This window comes from Chenopodium album, chromosome 17 (genome assembly GCF_948465745.1).
Source record: "Chenopodium album chromosome 17, dcCheAlbu1.1, whole genome shotgun sequence".
In the NCBI taxonomy this organism is placed as follows: domain Eukaryota; kingdom Viridiplantae; phylum Streptophyta; class Magnoliopsida; order Caryophyllales; family Amaranthaceae; genus Chenopodium; species Chenopodium album.
In genome coordinates, this window is record NC_137850.1 from 1,114,993 (window position 1) to 1,138,506 (window position 23,514).

At 36.7% G+C, this 23,514-nt stretch overlaps 3 protein-coding genes and 2 pseudogenes across 3 annotated transcripts; 2 read left to right on the forward strand and 3 right to left on the reverse strand.

The window, feature by feature from the left end:
• Window positions 1-453: 453 nt before the first annotated feature.
• On the reverse strand, window positions 454-6,418 carry LOC145587317 (succinate--CoA ligase [ADP-forming] subunit alpha-2, mitochondrial). The gene is made up of 7 exons (XM_081644049.1): window positions 6,086-6,418; window positions 4,677-4,886; window positions 3,836-4,006; window positions 3,302-3,425; window positions 1,976-2,037; window positions 1,268-1,349; window positions 454-925 (listed from the first exon to the last, which is right to left on the reverse strand). Exons 1-7 carry the CDS (start codon window positions 6,305-6,307, stop codon window positions 786-788), a joined length of 1,011 nt encoding a protein of 336 aa, XP_081500175.1. The 5' UTR covers window positions 6,308-6,418; the 3' UTR covers window positions 454-785.
• Window positions 6,419-7,706: 1,288 nt separating this feature from the next.
• Window positions 7,707-10,031, forward strand: LOC145589327 (chaperone protein dnaJ C76, chloroplastic-like). The gene is made up of 4 exons (XM_081645853.1): window positions 7,707-8,238; window positions 8,401-8,657; window positions 8,897-9,080; window positions 9,151-10,031. The coding sequence occupies exons 1-4, from the start codon at window positions 7,849-7,851 to the stop codon at window positions 9,760-9,762; spliced, it is 1,443 nt and encodes a 480-aa protein (XP_081501979.1). The 5' UTR covers window positions 7,707-7,848; the 3' UTR covers window positions 9,763-10,031.
• A 102-nt stretch (window positions 10,032-10,133) lies between these two features.
• LOC145589328 (thioredoxin-like protein YLS8) lies at window positions 10,134-12,844 on the reverse strand. Its single transcript, XM_081645854.1, has 2 exons — window positions 12,657-12,844; window positions 10,134-10,657 (listed from the first exon to the last, which is right to left on the reverse strand). The coding sequence occupies exons 1-2, from the start codon at window positions 12,774-12,776 to the stop codon at window positions 10,349-10,351; spliced, it is 429 nt and encodes a 142-aa protein (XP_081501980.1). The 5' UTR covers window positions 12,777-12,844; the 3' UTR covers window positions 10,134-10,348.
• A 3,118-nt stretch (window positions 12,845-15,962) lies between these two features.
• Window positions 15,963-16,960, forward strand: LOC145587318 (nicotinamidase 2 pseudogene; annotated as a pseudogene).
• A 3,623-nt stretch (window positions 16,961-20,583) lies between these two features.
• On the reverse strand, window positions 20,584-23,335 carry LOC145587319 (pentatricopeptide repeat-containing protein At5g15010, mitochondrial pseudogene; annotated as a pseudogene).
• Between the last annotated feature and the right edge of the window lie 179 nt (window positions 23,336-23,514).

Sequence of the window (23,514 nt, forward strand, 5' to 3'; positions counted from 1 at the left end):
CTTCACCTCACTGTCTTTCTCAGCAACTTGCCCACTTCAATAATACACGCAATTTTGGAGGGAAAATTTACTGTATCAATTAGAGGGAAACATCCTACTACAGTAAAATTTAAAATTATTCAAACTCAAACTATTCATTTCCTAATCTTCCCCACATTATTTTGTTTGTGTAACTTCATACTCTGTACATAATACGAAGCACGTATTTATCGTTACTACGACTCTACAAGTATTCTAGACTTCAACAAATAAATACTACCTCCGTTTTATATTATCTGCAACAATTAAACATTTTTCCTCTCTACTTTATGTCAAATCGTTGCAAATATGAAACGGAGGTAGTATTTATTGTTACTACGACTCTACAAGACTACAACTCTACCATTTCCAAGGCTATTGTTTTCCTGCTTAATTCACACTTTCAAGTAAAAATAATTACGGAGTACAAAAACATGGGCACATCTACTAGAGAATTAACTCAGCAGTACAAAAATTTATTTTTATCTCGGATCAAGTTCACTTTTTGCAAGTAAACATTAAATTAAATCATCATCAAGTTCACCAGATGACGATAAAAAATTTTTTACTTTCATTTGCCCATCGCATTGGAATTCAATGGAGAGAGCACAGGCAAAAATATAATCACATAGACTCAAAATGCTGCCCCGTCCTTCGACAGGTGATGCTGGAAGAAACTTCCACAATTCACATCACATTCATGGGGTATGGTATTATGCCACACTGTACTAGGAGAAAACGTAACAGAGTATAGAATTTATTTCAAACTAACTTAGAAGGCCCCTCTGCTTGAAGACATCGAGCATTGCAGCACCCATCTTTGCAGGAGATTCTACCACGGTGGCCCCAGCTTCTCTGAGAGTCTTGATTTTGTCTTGCGCTGTGCCCTTACCACCAGATACAATGGCTGCCATGAAATATTTTTTACGAAAATTCAAACCATTAGAATTGCCAATTTATTATTATCACTAGCCTTGTGTTACAGTAAGCAAAAGCACAAAATAAGACGCCGAACACCCAAACTGAATAATGTGAAACAGCAACAGACAAATATATAGTATCTACTAATATATGAAGTTAAGCCTATCATGTAGTTCTGAGCTGTCCAATATGGAAGCAATAATCATATCATGATAGCACAAGGTAAACAAGCTAAAATTAAGCAAAATACCAAAATCAATAACATGATCAGCAACTAATTGTCACAGAAATCAGGCACTAACTAAAAATTGCTGTCATAACACATTACCTCCAGCATGACCCATTCGTCGACCAGGTGGTGCCGTTAGCCCAGCAATGAAAGAAACCACAGGTTTTTCAGTTTTACTTTCCTGTTTCAAGCAAAGAACTCACTCAGAGACATAATCGCAACCAGGAAAACATCAGCAGAAAAAGGTTATCTAGAACAAATTTCCCTTGGCCTAAAGGAACATTAAATTTTTTTCTGTCAATATAAATCATTGACAGCTTTGCTCAAACTATAATATGAGTACCAATGCCTTCATCCCATAGGGACTGTCATAATTTACTGTCCTTATAAGCTATAACAAATTCTACTACTATTTCCTCTATGCTAAAGTACAATGTCACCACTAAATTTCTCAATAAGTAGGACATGTAATGTGGGGAAAAGAAGCGGATAATTAGCCACAATATCAGATCTTGCAATTCAAAGAAGGATGTAAGCCGTGTAACAATGTTCACTTTATTTTTTCAAACTATAATACTAAGATTATACCACAGCTAAAATTGGTTTAGATAAGGGGTATTCAGCTGAAAAAAATGAATCCTAATAAAAACACCCATGCAATTTCTAAAATGAAATTTATTCTTCAGAAAATAAGTATAACTCTGTTTACAGAGCAAAAGATCTCTTTAGCAGAAATGGGTGGGCTAAGCCATAAAGCTTTTAGCAGGAAGAACTTTCAATCCAAGGTACATGGTCAAGACGGCTTACCTTAATCACAGCAGCAGCATCCTCTTCGGCAGTTCCCCCTATTTCCCCAATAAGAATAATACCTGCAGTAAAATCAGCAGAAAATATATAAGCAAAGGTACATATAAACAATCCAAGCAAACAAGGATACTTATAACTCCTACTGGTTCTCATAAAAAATGCAATTTTCTAGGCAAAATTTCACTCCATAACCCTTTTACTAGGTAAATGTGTCACAATATTTTGATACCAGCACAGGTTGCAGACAACTCACCACAACCTGGAAGCCCACTCTATTGGAGATTTGGTTACACAAACTAATCAAGCATCCCTTCTCACCCTCTGTCTGGCATGGTTGCGGATATATGACTAACATGAGGTGGAGGAAAATTATATATATATATATATATATATATATATATATATATATATATATATATATATATATATATATATATATATATATATATATATATATATATATAAACAAAATGGCAGAACATTTCTCAACAAGTTAAATCTGGAGTCCACTACAGATGGGATGAAGAAGTTGTGAAGGAAATTGAAGGATGACATAAGTGTATTCTGACTTGTGAAGTTGAAGAGGGATATCTTTCTTCAAACAGAAACAAGCAATAGCATCGCAATCCAATACCATACTTCCAAAGTTATATAATGTCTGCCACCCATCAATAAGTCACTATACCTCCTAACACCCATCAGATACAGCCATATAAAGCATTGCAGAATCTTCATTCTCATGTACACCAGCATACACAAAACAAATACTTCCTCTGTTCTCCTAATATTGCAACAGGAGGGAAGACACAAAATTTAAGATGAGGAGAGAGAGAGAGAAATAAAGATAGGGACCCATGTGATAAGGAGAGAAATGGAGAGAAATAAAGACAGGGACCCATGTGATGTGGAGAGAGATAGAGATAAAGCATGTGTATATATGGCAATGTTGAAACATTTGTGAAACTTCCTAAAATGATAATTGTTGCAATATTAGGGGAACGGAGGAATTATAATTAAGTGGGATTTTAGTAAAACCAGTAATCCAGTATCATAAACTGCACAGTCATCTGATCTTCCACAAAATTCTGAGTACTATAGCCATAGTTCTAGGAAGGTCAGGGGTCAAAGAATGATGAGTCATATAGTAATGTTTCTTTTCCAATCAAAATACACAAGTGAATTCATTTAGTCACTAATCCATCAGATGGAAAACCAATCAGCCCTCTAATGTTAAGCAATCACAAAAGCAGATCAAGCCACTTGAACAGAAGTATAATCAATTGCTGAAAGGGTAACGAAAAGCATTTTAGGAAAGACAAAGTCCACCTTCAGTCTGAGGGTCATTAATGAACTTCTCAATGCAATCAACAAAGTTGGTCCCATTGAAAGGGTCCCCACCAATTCCTACAACAGTGGATTGCCCAAGGCCAACAGCAGTTGTTTGGAAAACCTACATCACAACACCAAGTATAAATTGATTGGCAGAATAAAGTCCTATAAACAAGTACTAAAGAGAGATACAATTTTATCATGACTTCAAAATATAACACTCATAATGACAATTTCAATTATAAATTAGTGCAAAGATGTAATTAATAAATTAGCAATAGACTAATAAGCTGAGACCATCAATAATAACGATCATTTAGTTGATATTGACAAATTGTGATACCACAGCAGTAGCATCCAGTGAAATCCTACATTCATGGTATAATGGAATAGAAGATAGGCAAAGAACTCTCAGAAATAAATAGATATTTTGAAAGTACAGCTTGAAAGCAAAATATAGAAGGTAAGTATTATATAGGTCAGCTATTGGGCCACTAAACATAAAGAATAGCAAGTAGAGAAATTCCATACCGCCTCATATGTCAGTGTACCAGAACGAGAAACAATTCCAATACGACCTGGTTTGTGGATATAACCAGGCATAATGCCTATCTTGCACTCTCCAGGTTTGATGATTCCAGGGCAATTTGGACCGATTAGCCTAGTTTTTGATTGTCTATTAAGGGCAGCTTTGACTCGAACCTGGAATAGCAGATACAATATATTTGAGAAAGCAAATTTGCAAAACATCCCAACCAATATGACTGCCTAGCATCACAATAAAAGAACAAACAGCAAGAGACCTGACACTTAAGAACAGATTACCAGAGAAACTTAACCGTTTCATTAGGATAGACAATATAAAATTCTACATATCTAACTAATACATAGATATTTGAACCAGATAACAGAATGAAATAACAGTATACTGGAAAGAGCACAAAGCTAATTAAACCACAGCACAAAAAGGCACAGAGGAAAAAGAGTGATTAAGTCTTTCATGTAACTTTAAATTGGATGTACAAGATGTGTCAGATGGGGACATGGGACGCACCCTGTAATTTCATTCAAACACTGAATATGTTCTTAGCCTTGATACAAGTATGATATTATTCGGGCATTTTCAATACAAAGCCTGTAACTTTGAAGTCTGAGAGAGAAGAAGAATAAAAAAGGAACTTCATGGTAGAGTCCACAAAGGAATGAAATACAAGCAACAAGGAAGTTTGAGATAGATATAGTCACGATGTCAATTAGTCAAAACGAGAAATTAAAGTATGCTAATGAGAACAGGAAATTCTGGACAAACAAACATTAATAAAAATAATAACCAACAACAAATTAATTCTAGTTAATAAGTCAAATGGCCTACCATGTCATGCTGAGGAATTCCTTCAGTGATGCAGACGATTAGATCCAATTCAGCTTCCAACCCTTCCATGATTGCTTTCGCAGCAAAGGGAGGAGGAACGTAGATAACTGAGGCATTGGCCCTTGTATCTTCCTTTGCCTCAGCAACAGTGTTGTAAACTGGTAACCCTAAATGTTCAGTACCACCCTTTTTTGGTGTCACACCACCAACCTGATACAAACAATGAAGCATCAGTCATACAATGCTCTTGACATTAGAAAATGCAAGTGATACTCATAAACTAGTATGAGGTCAGAAAAATCAAGCCAATTAATGTCTAACCAATCAGAACCTCCACAATGAGTTGTGACCACTGTATGCGTGTATGTTTAAGTGAGTTTCACACAGCTTTTCTACATTTCGAACATTGTGAAGCCCGTGTACACATTATGGCAACGTATTTCTAATTTCTCTGAAAACCCATACCATACAAAGGATAGATTGACCCAAGCCACTGATCTGGACTTTCTTAGCTATCCCCAATTGCTCATATATATTCTTCAAGACATATACCAATGCCATCTAACGTCAAGCTCTCCCATGGTCCTGCCACCACCATTATGAGGGAGAGGGCTACAAGCAGACATAACTACTGCACAACCGCAAAGCACCCTCAGTTCATTTACATTCTTGAAAAACTTTCTAATTATCATTATTCTTCATTCATTTTCTTTTCCTTTAATGTTACACATTCTACATTAACAGCCTCTTCCAACTCCACTTGTAATTCATAAAATTCTCAACATCTTATGTTACAAACCACATTTGTTTTGCAGTCTTTCCTTCGGCAAGCCACTTGCCATACCCAAAGAAAAACACGAATATAATAATAAGCAGCACCCACCTCAGTCTTCCTTAAATCAATCACTGATATCTCACCTAATTGAGCAAATGATGCAACAAGCACCAGCTCTGAGGTCCTAAAATCCTTAAATCGTTTCGAAACCACCAAAACGAAGTAACACAAACTAGCTTAGTCTTCCATTCAAATTAATCAATCATCAATTCTGATTAAAATACTCTCCAATTTCATACATAACCAACACAAACTACAGAATAGCAACACTAATCTATTGCATCCATAAAAATCGATGTAATAATTCCGATCAAACAGCGTAAACAGAAAATCAAAAGCTGCATTCCTCACTTCCATATTTGTCAAAAACAACCTCAAATCAAAACATTATCTCATCAACACTAAAAATCACCAACAAAAAGGCCAAAACAACATTCACAAATCGAAAAATCGTGCATCTAAAAATGAAAATCTAGGTTAAACAAAATCAGATCCAACAAAAACAAAACTAATGAAATTGAAAAATAAACTAATCTTAAACAAAAAATCAAAGGTAGAAGAAATGAAGCGATACCATTTTAGTGCCATATTCGATGGCTTGTTCAGTGTGAAAAGTACCATTTTTACCGGTGATACCTTGGCAAATGACGCGCGTATTCTTGTCGACGAACACAGCAGGAGGAGGATGGGAGGTGCCGAACTGCCTGGTTTGACCGATCGAAGAAGAAGAAGAAATGGTAGGCTGAATCTTGGAAGACAAGTTAGCGAGGAGTTTGCTGGCTTGTTGTCTCGCCATTGTTGAAGCTCCAAATTAGGGCTTTTTTTGGTGGTCTAATGTTAGAATTTTATTAGGGAGAAATGAAATGTAATGAAATGAAGTCAGATATTAGTCACGGTCACCTTTCACCTCCCGTGGAATGGAAATGGAAAAAAGGAGGCGAATGTTGAAGCATGAAACTACTAAGGTGTATCGATTTTCACTAACGATGATATTAGATCGGGCAGACACTATAATGTGTATTTGGTATTAAGCCATGCTTTGACCGTGTTTGTTTTGATATTCCAAAATTAAACTAACCCATGGCATGTCCTATCACGTATAATATGACTAAATTTGCGAACGTTACTAATTACATGGCATGTAAGAACGGCATGCAACACGAAGGGCAAGTGAGCTCAAGCCATCAACTTTTCTTTTGGAAATTGCGGCACTACACATCTCTAGCAAATACTGTTCTAGCTAACCCTAGGACACGTGGTTTTGACTTTTGTATTAACTTTTCTCTATTTTTGGGAAAAGTGGTGAAAATCATAATTGTGAGAAAATATTGGGCAGAAAAATTTATTACAGAGTATTGCAAATTGGAATACAGTAATACTATAAAGGTTTGAGGGTAATACTGTAAAAAGTTTGAAGGTAATACTCTTTACTATTCCATATTTTCGGGGTACTTAGGGACTGTTCTGATTTACTGAATTGAATATTTTATGAGAGAAGGAAATTAGGAGCTCAACTGAACTGAACTAAATATTTTATGAGAAAAGGAAATTAGGAACTGAATTGAACTGAACTGATTATAGTTGAACTGAATTGAACTAAAATTAGGCTGAAGAGAACATGCCCTTAGTTGACGGTAAGTGGATTACAAATTTTACAATGTTATACAACCTATTTCACATGACCTCAACGCAAAAGAAATACAAAAAAGTTACGAGTAATGATTTTGCAAAACTAAGTAATAAAAATTTGTATCAATTTATTACATGGTTTTGTGATAATTTAATTTAGCTAGAATTTTTTATTTTAGCCAGTTTTTGAATATTTGGATCACTATATTGAATTTAACCATGAATGACGTGAATTAAAAGTCAAATTATTTTAGTCGGTTTAAGGATATTTGGATCACTATATTGAATTTACCCATGAATGACCTGAATTAAGATAAATCAAAGGAAAGTAAATGGACATGATTATCATTAGTGTAACATACAATCATTTTTGAGCAATAGATACCCAGTTTTTTTTACTGACCCACTAGATATCAAAAGCTTATTAGATTCCAACTAATTTAACTTTAAACAAGTCAAATTGAAATTAAAGGAAAAAACTCACCCGGTCTATGTTGATGAATTTCTAAAGTTCAAACCGGAGGTACTTGTAAGAATTTAAAAGCGTACACGGAACATAATATTAGAACAATCACCTTCATGGTAGACTAGCCAAAATATCTTATAACATGTGGCTCTCTTTCTTTTCCAAAGTCTTTGTAATTCTCTGCTCCTAATACACAATCAACAAATTGCAGGGTGTATGTGTATCAAACCACCTCAAAAAAAATGGCTTCTACAACTTTTTCTCTTAACTTTGCAACACTAAATTCACCAATCATACATAAAGGGCAGAAAATTTTATTACATGATCAGTTCCCAAAATCCTTATCAAACTTCTCAAATCATAAACTTAAGCATCATCATCTGCTAACTTGTAAGGCATCATCATCATCATCGTCGTTGTCATCTACAAGCTCGATAATGGAGTACGACCTGTATGATCTTTTAGGGATAGACAGTAGCAGTGATCAAAGCCAGATTAAAAGGGCATACAGATCCCTTCAAAAAAGATGTCATCCTGATATTGCAGGGCTAGCAGGCCATGATATGGCTATCATCCTTAATGAAGCTTATGCTGTTCTCTCTGATCCCATCTCTCGATATGTCTACGATAAGGTAATTAGTATCTTCTGGTTAAGTTTCAACTGATCATGAATAAATCACAAAATTGTTCAACTTTATTTTTAGTGGTTGTTTTTCTAATACAAGTAGCAAATTTTCGAACCAATAAGTTTTGCGCAAGTATATTGTAAGGTAAAGGTGTGAATGTTTGGATAGGAACGAGCTAAGTTCACAGAGTTGCAAGGCTACACAGGCAGGCCAATGTACTCGGTTTGGCTGGGATCAGAATCAGAACAAAGGGCTATATTTGTTGATGAGATCAGATGTGTTGGCTGCTTAAAATGTGCATTGCTTGCTGAGAAGACGTTTGCTATCGAGTCTACCTATGGCAGGGCTCGTGTTGTGTCACAGTGGGCTGATCCTGAAGATAAAATTCAAGCAGCCATAGACGCTTGTCCTGTCGATTGCATCTCGTAATGACCATCTCATCTCTTCACTGCCTTAAATTTCAGTAGGTTTTGCAGTCTTTTTTCTTGTGCTAAACTAGGAGTCTAGGATGTTCTTAAAGAACCTTTACTTCGGGGAATTTAGTATTCCATAGTTGCTACTTGATCATGATGTTAGTTTTCTTGAATTTATACTCTAGACCATATAATATAACCAACTGATAAGTTTGATTGCACGTATTATATGTACGTTGAGTGGCAATCAGGACAGTAGACAGAGCAGACCTTCCTGCACTGGAATTTCTCATGTCAAAGCAGCCAAGAGGGAAGGTCAGGATAGGGGCTAGCAACACAGCTGGTGCACGAATCTTCGATGTTTTCTCTGAACTTAAATTTTTCCAGAAGCGACTGGAAGAAGCAGCAACCAAAAAATCAAATCAAGACTCTAAGGTTATTATTTTCCCTGACATTTGAACTTGGTTTATCGAAAAAATTATCTAATGCTGCACTACATTTTCAGTACTCTGATCTCCAGAAAGACGCAAGGATGTCAGCAATACAAACCATCAGGTCAATCTCAAATTGGTTGTACTGGCAAACACCCACTTCAGATACTTCTCTAAGCTTAACACTAAGGGAAAAGAACATATCCCGAGATCCTGACATTGAGAAGCTCAGAAATGCAGCAGCAGCAGCTAGGAAACACGGTATGTTTAAGAATCGGGCCAAGGCAAAGGTTCTCTCTCAAGAAACACAGCAGGAAGAATATTGGGTTCCATCAACCCCTGTACTTCCACTGAGAATAGAGAACAAGTCATATGCTCAGACAAGAAGTAAAACACCATCTTATACTGGAGTTAACCGGGGCAAAGCATACATAAAAAGAGAGATTAAACCGAGCAATCCCCTTGTTTCAGGCATTCCAATCGGTTTGGGTATGGTTGCAGCGATTACAGTTGGATTACAAGGACCAGGTGAGGCAATTGGAGGGTTGGGCAGACATATAGGTGGTTCTTTCGCACAACAGGTTGTAAACAGTTTTGGGATGCAGGTTATGCTAGCTGGGGTAACTTGGTATCTTATCGGATCTTATGTCATAGGAGTAGTAGGGAGCCTGTCAAGAAAAGATTAAAGGTAGAGAGATCTACGTCTGCCAATCTTTTAAATTCAGGAATTCAATAGGTGTACATTTGTATAGAAAGTATGCACATAGGGAATATATCTAAACTGTAAGCTAGATGTTCGGATATCTGAACGCTAAAACATAAACGATCAACCATGTTATGGACAAGGAAACTCAGGGAATTTATTGTTAAAGGATCATCTAGACATTCTCGATCAACTGTATTATGAACTGGTGCTTTAATGTTCTCACATGTCTATCAATTACGTTGAATGGCAGATTTTCTGAGTTTCTACAGTTTACCATTGATCAGTTCAGCATATCGCCTAACTAATTGACATGAATTAAAAGGGCAATCATCATATACTCATAGCTAGTACTTAGAACTATAATGTGAACAAAATCCTGCATAACTTGACAATCTATCAGCACAGAACATGTAAGTTTGCCTGCTTGTTCAAGCAACAGTTACAACAATAGAGCAATCACAGTCAACATGAATTCATCAGGGGTACTCTGACAGGAGTGTAAACCCAGATTTATCGAGTTCAATAATACACTTGTTATAAAAGTTCCACCAGGAGTATACAACCACTCAATAGCGATATTTCGTCGAATAATCTTTTGGGGCAATCACGAGACCTCGACCCTTACGAGCACCGCGATAGACGGTCTCAACAATGTCTATGAACTCCTGCTTGTCCTTAAGGGCCCAGTTGATCTTGTTGTTGTTCCCAGTGCCAAGATCTATCATTATGTGCTTGTTCCTAAAGAAGAACATAATTGTGGATGGGTCATACAGCTCGTACATCGTGTTGAAATCAGGAACTTCTGTTATGTCTACAAGGTATATCACAGCAAAGTTTTTAATTGTCTCTGCCACTGAGGCCAGCACTTCATCCATCTGAGGAAAATGGGAACTGTTGTAAGATTCATGAAATAAAATTAAGAGAAGCAGAATTAGATAACACTTTTGTGTCCACACTGTAAACAAGACTTTCGAACATTTCAAAAAGAAACAAGAGATGCCAGGAAACTTGCAAGTGTCACCTAGATATACAGCCGACAGCAGAATCCATCCAATTGCTAAATCAGAGGAGGTATGGATGCATACCACAAAGCTGGAATCTAACATGAAACCACTAACTCCCCCCCCCCCCCCCCCCCCCCGTCCTCTCTATCTCTCTTACAAGGTGGGGTTTTGGGAGTCTTACCACTAGAGGTACAAACTACAAAGAGGCTGATTTTGTCATAGCCTTGGTTGGAAAGGCAACAATTGACATACTTCACGGGAAGAAGACATATATAGTTAGACATAAACCAATTCAAATAGAACTCATTTTCCTTTCTTCAAAGTCTACAATTGCTTTCAAAACATAGCAAGTACGATGTATGTATAAACTCAATAACAAGTACGATGTATGTATAACAAGACTACAATTGGCAAAAGTCAAAAGTTGCAAACACATACATGATTGATCATTAGGTATAGCATCAATCATCTACAATACTTATTCCATTTCTTCATCGGTATGCAGAGCAACTAATATGATATACAACCCAGTAACATGGAAATATTCAATGAGAAACAGGCAGTATTGTGAGAACATGAACATAAGGTATCTAATTTCAGACAAAGGGCTAACCAAAACCATATAAGTGGAATTAGAGTTAAAGATCCCTGAATCCTGATTCCATAATTAAACTTTCTAGATCCTAACCCATACTCAAAAGAGTCAAGGTACCCTTCTAAAAAATAAACTAACCACCCTCATTAGCATAATAATAAACTTCAAAGACACATACCCGCATCAAACATCCAAAAGTCTAATCAATCATCAACTATGAGATGAAACTTTCATTATTTCCCAAGTAAAACCTAATACCAATCAAGCAACTAGTGGAACTAGCTTCACCAAAGGAAAAAAGCGACTTCCGACATGAGCAAAAGACCGCTAGTGAAGCCAACACTATCTAATCTAATCATGACAAAGACAATCTCCCATTCTCCCTCCCACTCTCAACCTGAAACATAAATTACTTGCCACAAGAAAAACATTGCCCAACAGTCATTTTAAGATCCTAACATGGACACTTCACATTTCAGTATTGACTATTGAGTATTGACTACATGCCTAAACTAGAAACTTTTTTGTGCTTTTTAACATACTGGTATTCTGCAACACACCATAAGCAAACATGTAAATGATGCAAACATCAATTGCCCCATGAAATGATCAGCTAAAAAGAAGGAGGCCAGACAGGAGCATAAGACATGTGCAGATGGCTATGAAGATCGCCAACTATCATATCATCGTCTTTTATCCTACTCGTAGAATAGTAAGTAGCTACGGGCACAAAGACTGGAAAGACAAACACCTATTCAAGAAAAGATGCTTACAAAATGAAGGTGATATCAACTTTTAATGCACTTAGTTCTCTCCTAATCCAATAATTAGTTCACTTTACAGTACAAGACTCAATCACTCAACAGTCACTTCCTGACTTGACAACAACTACCATAAGCACAAAGAAAACCCAAATTCATGTTTCTACGACGTACATAAAAGGCAGAAAAAAGCTCCTAATTCTAAAATTTGTCAGAACTATCAGAAATACGATCCCTCCTACGCATGAAAATCCAACAATTCTACCCTCAATTCTACATTAATACCAAAAAATACCCTATCTTTCCAAATACAATTTACACCCAAATTATTGCACAAATTAAGATTATAAAGAAACTCCAAATTAAGGCACAAAAACTCAAATTCCATAATTATAAGCAGGCAAACAAGCATATAAAATCCAACAAAAGAGGAATTCAAATAAGGAAATTCATAATTACAATCAGAAATTGAAAATTAGGGTTTGATGAATTGATCAAAAGGGGGAAAAGAGACCTGCATACAAGTTTCATCCCAATCATGGCCGAAACGGATGATGACGAGACGTTCTTCCTCGGCAAGGATGGCTTGATCGACCGCCCAACCAGAGTGCAAGTGCGGTAGCAAGTACGACATCTCTCACTTTCTCTCTCCTCCTACAACACTTGCATAAAACGGAGGTTTTGCGTTGATATTGACTTTATGCGGTCGCCTCGTTCTTAAGCGAGACTAGAGGTGTTAATTCGGGTCTAATCGGGTTCGATAAGTTTAGATTGGATATTTTTCTTGAGTCCAGCTACTAGGAAATTAATAGGAGTGAGCAAACCGGCTATTCGGTCAAAATTTTAAAAATCCGACTTGGAATTGGTTGATACAGTGTCCTAAAATCTAGAATTCGAATTGGAACCACTTCAATCGGGTCCTAAAATTGAGGAATCGGTATTGAAACCATTGGATACCGATTTCGATTCTAGGTACCCACTAATGTACACAATTGTTAAATTTTAATACGATATTTTGATCCATTTTTATTTTTAGCGTTTAATAATTATATTTATATATACATAACGCTATTTTATTTATGTTTGGTATTAATTTAAAATTTTTTAATGCTAATAACTAAATACATTCTAACATATGTTTATTTTTTAAATACATTTAGTTTAATATTTATTGGGTAACCAGGTACCCAACCGCTTCTGGGTCTAAAAAATTGAGGATTGGAATTGGAACCGGTTCCTTAATTTATTACCCGGAATTGGAACCACTAGGTCCAATTCCGATTCCGGACCCACCGGTTCCTTATCGGTTTCAATTCCAATACCGAGTACCCGGAATTTTTGCTCACCCCTAGAAATTATTGTGTCAATGAGAGTTAAATTGGATATTTTTCGGGTTGATTTTGGATTGGGTCAGATGGATTAGGTTTTGACAGCACTCATGCCTAATTAAGGTTTAACTTAGTTGAAAATTTTATTGATTGATTCTTGCTTAACCAACTATTATTCTCATGCTATGCGTAATGAGCAAAATTGTAAATTGTATTTCTGTAAAATGAAATTTTAAATATGATCAAAATTATGTGCAAGGTGCAACAATCTAGTGTGTGGTCCGAGTCAAAAACTAGTTCTCAAAAAATAATGACTTAATTTTTAGCCACGCTTGAAATTTAAAATTTGCATGAGTAGTTAAACCAAATACTACCTCCGGTTCAATTTACTCGCAACAATTTCCTTTTTTAGGTGGTTCAATTTACTCGCAACAAACTTATTTCTTTCCTTTTTTTAGTATGTTTTTGGGTGGTAATTGACCAATATACCCTTACTTTTTTTTAAACACCCTTATTAATTTACAAATTTGATTTCATTAGATTAAACCCCAAGCTTAATTAATTAAACTCTCATCCCTTTATCCAACCCCATTTTCATGGTGGCTTCGTGGTGTTAAGAGCGGTGGGGGTTGCTGATCGGCGGCGTCGTGGGTTTGGTTTCGTGGGTTGCAGATCGGCGGCGTGGGTTTGGTTTCGTGGGTTGCAGATAGGCGGCGTCGTGGGTTTGGTTTTGTGGGTCGGGTTTCGTGGTTTCAGATCGGCGGGTTTCGTGGGTAGGTTTCGTTGATTTGGTGGGTTGGTGGTGCTGGGTTTCGTGGTTGAAGATCGACGACGTTGTGTGGGTTTCGTGGTTGTAGATCAACAGGGGGTGGCTTGGTTCATGGGGTGCTGGGTTCGTGGGTTGCTGGGTGCGTGGGTTGCTGGGTGCATGTGGGGCGGTGGTGGTGGGTCGGCGGGTTTTGGGTTGGATTAATAGTTAAGAATATACCCTTATTTTTTTCATAATCATGTTTTCAATCTTTTGTCTTGAATTCTGCAAACATGTCCTTTGTTACGACTAAATTGAACCGGAGATAGTACATATGAAATTGAACAAAATATATCTAGAACCAATGATAACCCAAAATCTTTTGACACATTAATGACCCAAACCAACCATATAAAAAATGTTAGAGCTTAATTTCATTTTCCGTGGCTTATATCTTTCTTTTAATTATTTTATATCTCTACCTCTTTAATTACTTCTACGGTGCACTCACCAACCCTAACACAAGATAAGATGTTTATTTGTTATAAATCATTATTTTTGTTCACATTCCAAATACAAAGAATTTGAACTCTAAAATTAAGGTTGGAGAAATGATCTATAATCATTAAATAGATTGTAGAGATGATTATATATAATTACACAAACTTTTCACATTTAACATCAATTTTGTTTGTCAAAATTCACCCTTCATAATATAGTTTTAATATATGAAATCTCAAATGGAGGATTAAAAATTAATAAATCAAAAAGAGATTATGTATATTTACACAAACTATTTGTATTTTCATTTCAATCTTATTTCTTCATCAAAAGCCTCATTTCCATAAAATGGTTTTGATAATACATGAACTCTAGAAAAGGATAGAGAAAAATCAAAGAATCACTATATTTTACACAAACTTTAAATAATAGATTAGTGCCTTTTGGTGTTGAGCAAGTGTGGGAACACCATTGTCCGTCGGAGATCTCTCCGTATGTACTTTTTGATATTTTGGCTTCTTCTGAATAAATGCACTAATCAGCTTTTTCTAAAAAAAAAAAAGAATAGACACAATCGATGAATCACCAGATGTATAAATTACACAATTTTTATTATCCATTAAACGATTTTAATTTAATTTGATTTAGTTTGTTCCGAGCTCGATTTCAAATTGGTGTGTTCTAATGTCGTCCTAGGTTAGTTGTTAATAGCTAATAGATAGATGTGGTTAAATGTGAACAAAACCACAAAAACATGGTTTTGCTTAAGTAATACTACCTTTGTCTCTATATTATTGCTCCATTTGACTATGTACAGTCTCCAAGACACGTATTAAAACGTTATGTATGTAAAAATTATAAAAATGTGATATTAATAAACTATACAATGAGACGAATCTAACAAGATCACTCGTGACTATATTACTTTTTACATTAACGGTAATTTATGGTCAAAGTTTTTAAAGTTTGACCCAAAAAATAACAATGGGGCAAAAATAAAGAAACGGAGAGAGTAAAATTTTTAGATTTGATAATATACAAAGAAAAACACTACATATAGCAAATTTAACAAGATCACTCGTGACTATATTACTTGTAATTAAGATTTACGGAGTAATAGCAAGTGTCACTCAAATCTCAAACGTAAGCTTTGTGGTTGTGGCTCAAAATAGGAACGACACTTATCACTCAAATACAAGTGCACCACGTTACAAGTTTTACCACTTTCCACAACATTCTACATGTTGTTCAATTATCAATTTATCATCACTCATCTTAAACTTTTCAACCCAAAAAGAAATCACCTACTACAATATCATTTCAAATCTAAAATCTCGATTAATTTCCAACTCCTAATTGATAAAAATGGCAGCTCAAATTTCAACTTCACCCTACAAAAAATACGAAATCCGAAAACGATTACCCGACCCAAAAACCTCAGTTCTCCTAGTAATCGACATGCAAAACTACTTCTCTTCAATAGCAAAACCCATCATTCCCGCCATAACAACCACCATCAATCTCTGTAAAAGCGCGGGAATCCCAGTCATACTCACGCGCCACCGCCACAAACCCGGCGATGACGGAGGCGTATTAGGCGAGTGGTGGGGCGGGGAAATCATCGTCGACGGAACCCCCGAATCAAACCTCATCACAGAAGTAGTCGAGGCGGCAATAATAGGAGAAGACAAGAAAGAAGGTGACAATGATATGGAGGTGGTAGAGAAAGATACATATAGCGCGTTCCGAAACACGGGACTAGAAGAGAGGCTGAAGAAGATGGGCGTGAAGGAAGTGATTATTAGTGGAGTTATGACAAATTTGTGTTGTGAGACGACTGCTAGAGAGGCGTTTGTACGAGGGTTTAGGGTGTTCTTTTCGACGGATGCTACTGCGACGTCGTCGGATGAGCTTCATGAATGTACTCTTGTGAATATGGCGTATGGTTTTGCTTATCTTGTTGATTGTAATCGTCTTCGTCAAGCTTTCTCACCATAGCTGCATAGTGTATGTACTTAGCTTTCTTTGTAGTTATGTGTAAGATTGTGATTTTTATCTCTCTATTAGTATATAATACTCCCTCCGATTCTCTATTACAAGTCTGTTTTTCTTTTTTGGTCTTCAAAATTAGAAGCCTGTTTCTATTTAAAAATAATACTTCATACTTTTTTTAGAGGGATGCTTAGTTAAATCTCTTTGATTGTTTAAGTTTGTCAATCTATTTCACCAACTCAGCATTTGGAGTTAGATTGTGATGAGTAAGTGACATATGTATATAGACACGTAGACAAGCGATTTGTAAATGCCGCTTATTTCCTCCATTGAAGCTCCATTGAAGCTACCACTGACACTTATTTCCTCCATTGAAGCTACCACCAACACCACTATCTTCCTCCGTTAAACCGACACCACCACCACCACCACCACCTCCAGCAGCAGCCGCCGAATCAAACGAAAACCCTTGGAATAAAAGGTGAAATTAAGGGCAATGGTTAACCCCAAAGGGTAGGGGTGACCAAGAACATGGTGTTGGTGAACGGTGGAGGTGGTGTTTCTAGGAAGCTTCCATTGTTGAATGAAGGTAGCGAGAGGCAAAGTGATTCAACGATGGAATTGGCTTACGTGTTCAGCCAAGTCATCGTCAACGTGGGCTATGAAAAGGTCACATTGGTAAATTGAGCAACGAATCTCCAATTTAACGATGGAAATACCTAGAGTACCCCTACATTGACGTTTTAAAGCAATCAAAGAGATAAACAGAAAATTGCCGACTTTTTTTATAAGAATGCCCTTTTTTGATGATTTGTCTTCCATTTTCTTTTTGTTTTTTAATTTTTTTTATATAATAATACACTTTTTCTCTTCATCTCTTCAATAATTCTCAATCACTTTTTCTTTTTCTCTATCTCTCTAAATTAGACGTGGACATCTATGTACATTTTGCATCTTAGCTTTTGTAATTTTTTTTTGGAAAAATGTAAATAATAATTCCAACTTGTTGTATTTTATTTCAATAATCACAACTTTGGATTATTCTACGAATTTTGGGAGCTGTTGATTTTCTTCAATCTCAAAAACCGATTTAAAAGGCTCAAAGAGTCACCTAAGAGTCTTTGTTGGTTTATGGGTCACGGAATTTTTACTAGATTTTGAGGTTCCTTGACTGGGTAAGAAAGAAGTCTTTTTCGTTGTAGCCATAGAAGACTCGACCCGTTGGCACTACGTCTATGCTGGTTCAAATCTAGCTCGGCCCAATAATCCACAATGCATGGGAGTCTTTGGGCATAAGAATTGCTTGGGTCGAGTCTTCTATGGCTACAACAAACGATTGTTGCAAGGAACGCATTTTATGAAGTTAAGAGAAAGAAAACAGCTAGTTTAGCTCGTCATGTGAGTGAAGATGGATTTGTTCACGGAATCAGGCGCATCTTCATTTGCTTGATTCCCATCCCGACAGTCGCTGCCTTTACCGATTAGCTACGTGAGCGCTCCTCATAGACACGGAATTTTGTTCTTCGAGGTGTTGGTGATGATGAAATTCCTGTTGCTCAACTCCAAGGCAGGATTATACTTATTTACTTTGCTTGTCTTGATACCCTTGAACATTATCAAAATCTAGCATCGTGGTTATCGTGAGATGAAGGCAATGGGAACTACTGATTTTGAAGTGGTGTTTGTTCGCCGAAATAGTAGTGAAGCATATGCTTATGATGATAATGTTCGTTGCTGAATATATGATGAATATGATGATGAAGAATATGATGATGGTGGTGAATATGATGGTGAAATGCCTTGGTTGTTATGCCCTTTTGACACTCAGCTTCGATGGATAAGAAATTATTCACTGGGTGGGAAGAATCTTGGGATATCCTCGTACAATTCGGACAAAATGGTCAGATCACTGCTTTTCCTGATCTACAACATTTACCCTCGTTCAATTTTGATCCCAATGCTTTTCCATTTGGTGATAATGTACGTGAACTTGTCCTTTCTCAATTTGATGAAGATTACTCAAGTTACAACTCTACCTTTCTTTAAATTATGGATACTGTCAAACCTTAATGTAGCTCCCTAGTTTAATTTTCTTGTAATAAAGACTCGTAATTTTTGAATAGAATTTCAAGTTTGCTCTACTGTTTCGTTTTCTTAAGTTAGTATGCTGATTAAAGTTTGGTGAGCTCTTGTCTGTTTAAGATTGTTCATGCTGTTGAAAACATATGATTCTGTCAAATAAAACAGGATTCAATTCACTATTTTCAAACATTTCACCAGAGGAGGCCTTGTGCAAAGAGAAGTGAACAAGCTCAGGGCACTTTCATTGGAGTCTTTGTTGGTTCATGGGTCGTGGGATTTTGTTCTTCGAGGCAATGATAGAATGTCTGCGGTGCAACTCTGAGGCAAGAATGTACTTATGTTCTTCGATTGTCTTGGTAATCCTGAGCATTACGAAAATTTATTATCATGGACTTATGGTATTGTAAGATGAAGGGACTGGGAATTACTAACTTTTTAAAAAGAATTTTCAAGTCTACTTTTTAGTTCCATTTTCTGAAGTTAGTTTACATATCAGAAAATGCTGATTAAAGCAATTGAATTCTGTCTGTCAGAGAATGAATTGGCAGACTTCAGATGTCTTTTGCCATATGTATGCAAATGAACTTCCGTGCCATATCTACGCATCTATTCTGTCTTGGCCTCCTTTGCTTCGTTTCTACTCCGTACTACTCATCTTGTCCAAGCATCTTCTACGATGATCTCACTGAAAATCTTAAACAAGCTCTGAGACTGCCAATTGGTTTTCGCTGCCAGTGACAAGCAGTATCGATCAACGAGCGATGTTGCCTTTCTTTCTTTAGTTGTATCGTGTATCAGGTTACTTGAGAGCTGTATTGATTGGAATATCTCTACTTAGTCTACTAGATGTAGTTGTTGACCTCATGGAATCTGCTACCAATTGTACTTACCTCTTGACTGCAAACAAAAGAAATATTAATGGGTAAGTTATGTTCGTCTTAAATAGTTTTAGGTCCAATAAGTTTTTATTAAGTCTAACTAGTTCATTTTCAAGTGAATAAAACGCTACGATTGCAATCCACACAAGGATTGCTGCAATAGGCCTTTTAATTGCAATAGGCTTTTTAATCTGCTTTACATTCAGAACTCCAGGCCCGCTTTTGGGGTTTGTGTAGTGCCTACGGCAGGGGTTATCGTAGGATCCTTATTTACTCGGACTGTGAAACCCTGTGCTTGATTCTAGGCTGCCGTCAAAGGAGTGATGTTTCTTTATGTTGGTTAATTCAAGATATCCATGCTCTTCTTTCCTTGTTTGATGCTTACAGGATTATAAAGGTTCCTAGGTCGTGGATGTCCCCATCGCATTGGTTGGCTGGGAAAGCTCGTGCTCGGGAGTTTCTTTGTTGGTCTTTTTAAGTTGATTGTTTATTTTCTTTGTACTCACTGTCAAAAAAAAAAAAATATTGCAAAGGCATCAATCCGAGATATTAGTTTGTGCTCTCCAGTTAGAGTTGGTTGATGATATATGTACTTAATTACTTATGATCAAATTGAGATATGCATCTCTATTATCGGATTGTATTATCTATAACACAATTCAAATTATTACTGAATATATTTCAGAAAGATATGACAAGGATTTTATATGAATAACCAAAAACATTTACAATTTTTTCTTCTGTGAAATTCAATACACTATATTTTAAAATGATGGTAATTCAACTGTTTTGTACATGAAGATAAATGAACGAGGTTTTCACCGACATGCCATATATGAAAGTATACAGTAATAGGATGTTTGTTCATACATCATTTAGCATGAAGAATAATGGGGTTGGTGGTGCCTTTGATCCGCACATCTTTGTATTATTCATAGTATATTAGTACATAAAACTTGTACCAAAATACTTAATTGTCTTACATTTTATAACATGATCATCTGTTCTTAAAACTCTAATTAGCAGGCATAATCCAGTGTTTCAGCTGATCTCTTACAAGGCTACAACCCCCGCTTTTATATATCCAAACTGTGCTGCATTCCCTACAGGATCCTTGGCAGATCTGCCTTCCCATTCATGCTTCCCATTTAGGCACAAATCTCTTACACCAGCAACATTGCATGTACGCATTCTCTTACCTGCCCGGAGACTTCCAATAATTCTTGTAGCAGACAACTAAATGATGAGACTAACCACTGCTTTTCCTCAGAAGCTCAAGCTAAACGCTGCTGGCACACACTCCAAACAATAGAAAACTAAGACAATCCATCTCAATACAAAATCTCCTCCTCATCCCGTAGCTACCATCTATAACGAGAGAGAGAATTGCCCATGAAACCAACAAATTAGAAATTCTACAAACCAGAATATGTTCAGACAGCACCACAGTCCACAAGATAGAATGAGATGGCAAACAAGCCCAAAGTTCTCAGCCAACAACACATATGAAGGAGCTGCTGGTGTAGGCGGCAATTTCTTTAAACTAGTGGACATGAAATTATTGCAGCAGCAATGAGGAGATTTTACATGGGGGGATGTTTAAGTTCTGAAAAAAAATCCAGAATACAGCTCTGCAGGGTAATAACAATGATGCCTCCTGAGAAGTTTGATAATTTAGGCGTCATAATCTATTACTCCCAAAAAGAATAGCCCCGCTCTTTAATAACTTTTCTGAATTCAGGCTCCTTTGTAGCACCAGTTCCTTGACCAAATTGTTTTTTGATGGTTTTGGTTTTGCTGGGAACATGATCATTAGTTACCAAACTAGCTTCTGAATTCGTCACAGGTGAATTTTCCATTTGCTTATTAGACAACCAGGTCTGGATCAATTCATCTGTTTTGGCATCTGGAAGCAAATTTTTCCCCTTCATCTCTGAATATATCTTGTGTGCTTCTTCTAGCTTTCCATTCAAAAAGAGTCCATGGATCAAAGCTATATGTGAAGTTGCATCATCATTCAAACCATTATCGGTCATCTGATCCCACAGGATGAAAACATTATCAAGCTGACCCCATCTGCAAAATTTCCTTATTAATAATAGATAAGTATCTTTATTTGGCTGACAACCCAACTCTTTCATTTTGTCTAACAACATGAACGCCTCTTCTCCGGTCCTCTGAATACGCAAGAATGCATGAAAAGTTCGAATAGTGGGCTGCAAGCCACGGCTGAGCATCTCACTAAAGACATTCTGCGCTTCATCCCTTCTTCGGGCCCTGCATAACGGCTTAATCAATGAGTTATAAGTGACAGCATTTGGGGCAATGCCCTTATCTTCCATGGTTTGCAGAAGATTCAAGGCTTCTGCTGCACGACCTTCCTTTGCAAGAGCGTGCAAAACAGAATTATAGGCTTTCCTATCGGGTTCAATACCCATTTCCTTCATCTGGGCAAACAATTTGAGGACTTCTCTCAGCCTGTTTAACTTCGAGTAGCAAGATATAATACTCGAAAATGAAATGACATCAAGTTTCACTCTCAGTTCATTCATCAACCTCCAGAATCTATTAGCCTCACGCGGACTACCCACAATATTGCACCAGCCATTCAGGATGATGTTAAAACTCTTGGTATTGAATTCATATGTGTTTTTATTACTAAAAAGCAACTGCTCAGCTTCCTGCACATTCTTGTATCGAGTAAGAGCAGAAAGTAGCTTCTGAAATTCGTCCATCCCAATGCAAAAACCAAACTTCTTAAAAGCATGGAAAGTGTTTATAGAATTCACAACATCATGAGCAGCAGAATACCTTCTAATCATTATAAGTAGAGTGTTAGGATTCACAATACCACCCTTCCTCATCTCATCAATCAAAGACCAGGCAGTATCAAACTTCCTCCTCTTCGCCAAGATTGATATAATCGAATGATACTCTCTAACCGAATGCACATACCCCGGCTGCTTCCCGGCCCATAGGAAGAACATGATTGCCACCTCCCAATCATTCCTAGTTCTAGAAAGTACCTCCACCACCAGCTCCGAAGTGAGTGAAACCCCACATTGATTGAGCTTGTTAGTAACTTCCGTCCCACCGAATACCCTCGGCTTATCACACGAAACCTCGCCCTGAGACGGGTCACTCTTGCTTACACTGCCCCTCAAGATTTCCAAAACAACCCCTAAATCATGTTTAAGTTTCTCATCTATAAAACCCATTTTCACAGTTTCAATCTCATCATCATCATCCCCACTAAACCCATCATCTTCATCATTGCCACAACCATTTTCACCATTTTTTTCACAAATTAAATCAGTCGAATTCGATTCTAGGTTCAAGCAATTCGATGTATCAGAGCAAAAAAACTGAATTTGGGAATTTAAACCAAAAGGGTATATGAGATTTTCAGAAATACTAGTTGCAAATTTAGGAACTTGGGTTTTGCCCAGATTAATAGAATTAACACGAACACCCAAGCTCAACTCATACGATAATTTTAATAGATAAAATCCTCTTCTGAATTTCCACATTATTGAGAATCTTGAAAGTAAAATAAAGTAATAATAGTTTGAGCAGAGTTCACGGAGTTACCGATTTTGTCGACGATCTACGGTGAAGCAATGGTGGAGCAACACGGCGGAGCAGAAGAGAGAGACTATTACAAATGTTGAAGGTGTTCACTCTGTTCAGTGCAACTGTATTGTGACTTGTGAGTTGTTTCTCTTAAAGGGTGTTTGGTTCCTTAATTTGAAATGGATTAGTATGAAATCTCGTAATAATAATACTTTTCCCGTCCCTTTATTATATGCCTGTATTTTTTTTTTTGAGATGACCAAAATTAAG

Excerpts from the sequence above, each read along its gene's own strand:
- LOC145587317 (XM_081644049.1), bottom strand. The coding sequence starts at position 6,307 with ATGGCGAGACAACAAGCCAGCAAACTCCTCGCTAACTTGTCTTCCAAG. Across the intron at positions 3,426-3,835 it reads GTACACTGACATATGAGGCG|GTTTTCCAAACAACTGCTGT; the intron begins GTATGGAATTTC and ends GTTGTGATGTAG. Across the intron at positions 926-1,267 it reads ACGAATGGGTCATGCTGGAG|CCATTGTATCTGGTGGTAAG; the intron begins GTAATGTGTTAT and ends ATTTCATGGCAG.
- LOC145589327 (XM_081645853.1), top strand. The coding sequence starts at position 7,849 with ATGGCTTCTACAACTTTTTCTCTTAACTTTGCAACACTAAATTCACCA. Across the intron at positions 8,239-8,400 it reads CTCGATATGTCTACGATAAG|GAACGAGCTAAGTTCACAGA; the intron begins GTAATTAGTATC and ends ATGTTTGGATAG. Across the intron at positions 9,081-9,150 it reads AATCAAATCAAGACTCTAAG|TACTCTGATCTCCAGAAAGA; the intron begins GTTATTATTTTC and ends CTACATTTTCAG.
- LOC145589328 (XM_081645854.1), bottom strand. The coding sequence starts at position 12,776 with ATGTCGTACTTGCTACCGCACTTGCACTCTGGTTGGGCGGTCGATCAA. Across the intron at positions 10,658-12,656 it reads GGGATGAAACTTGTATGCAG|ATGGATGAAGTGCTGGCCTC; the intron begins GTCTCTTTTCCC and ends CATTTTCCTCAG.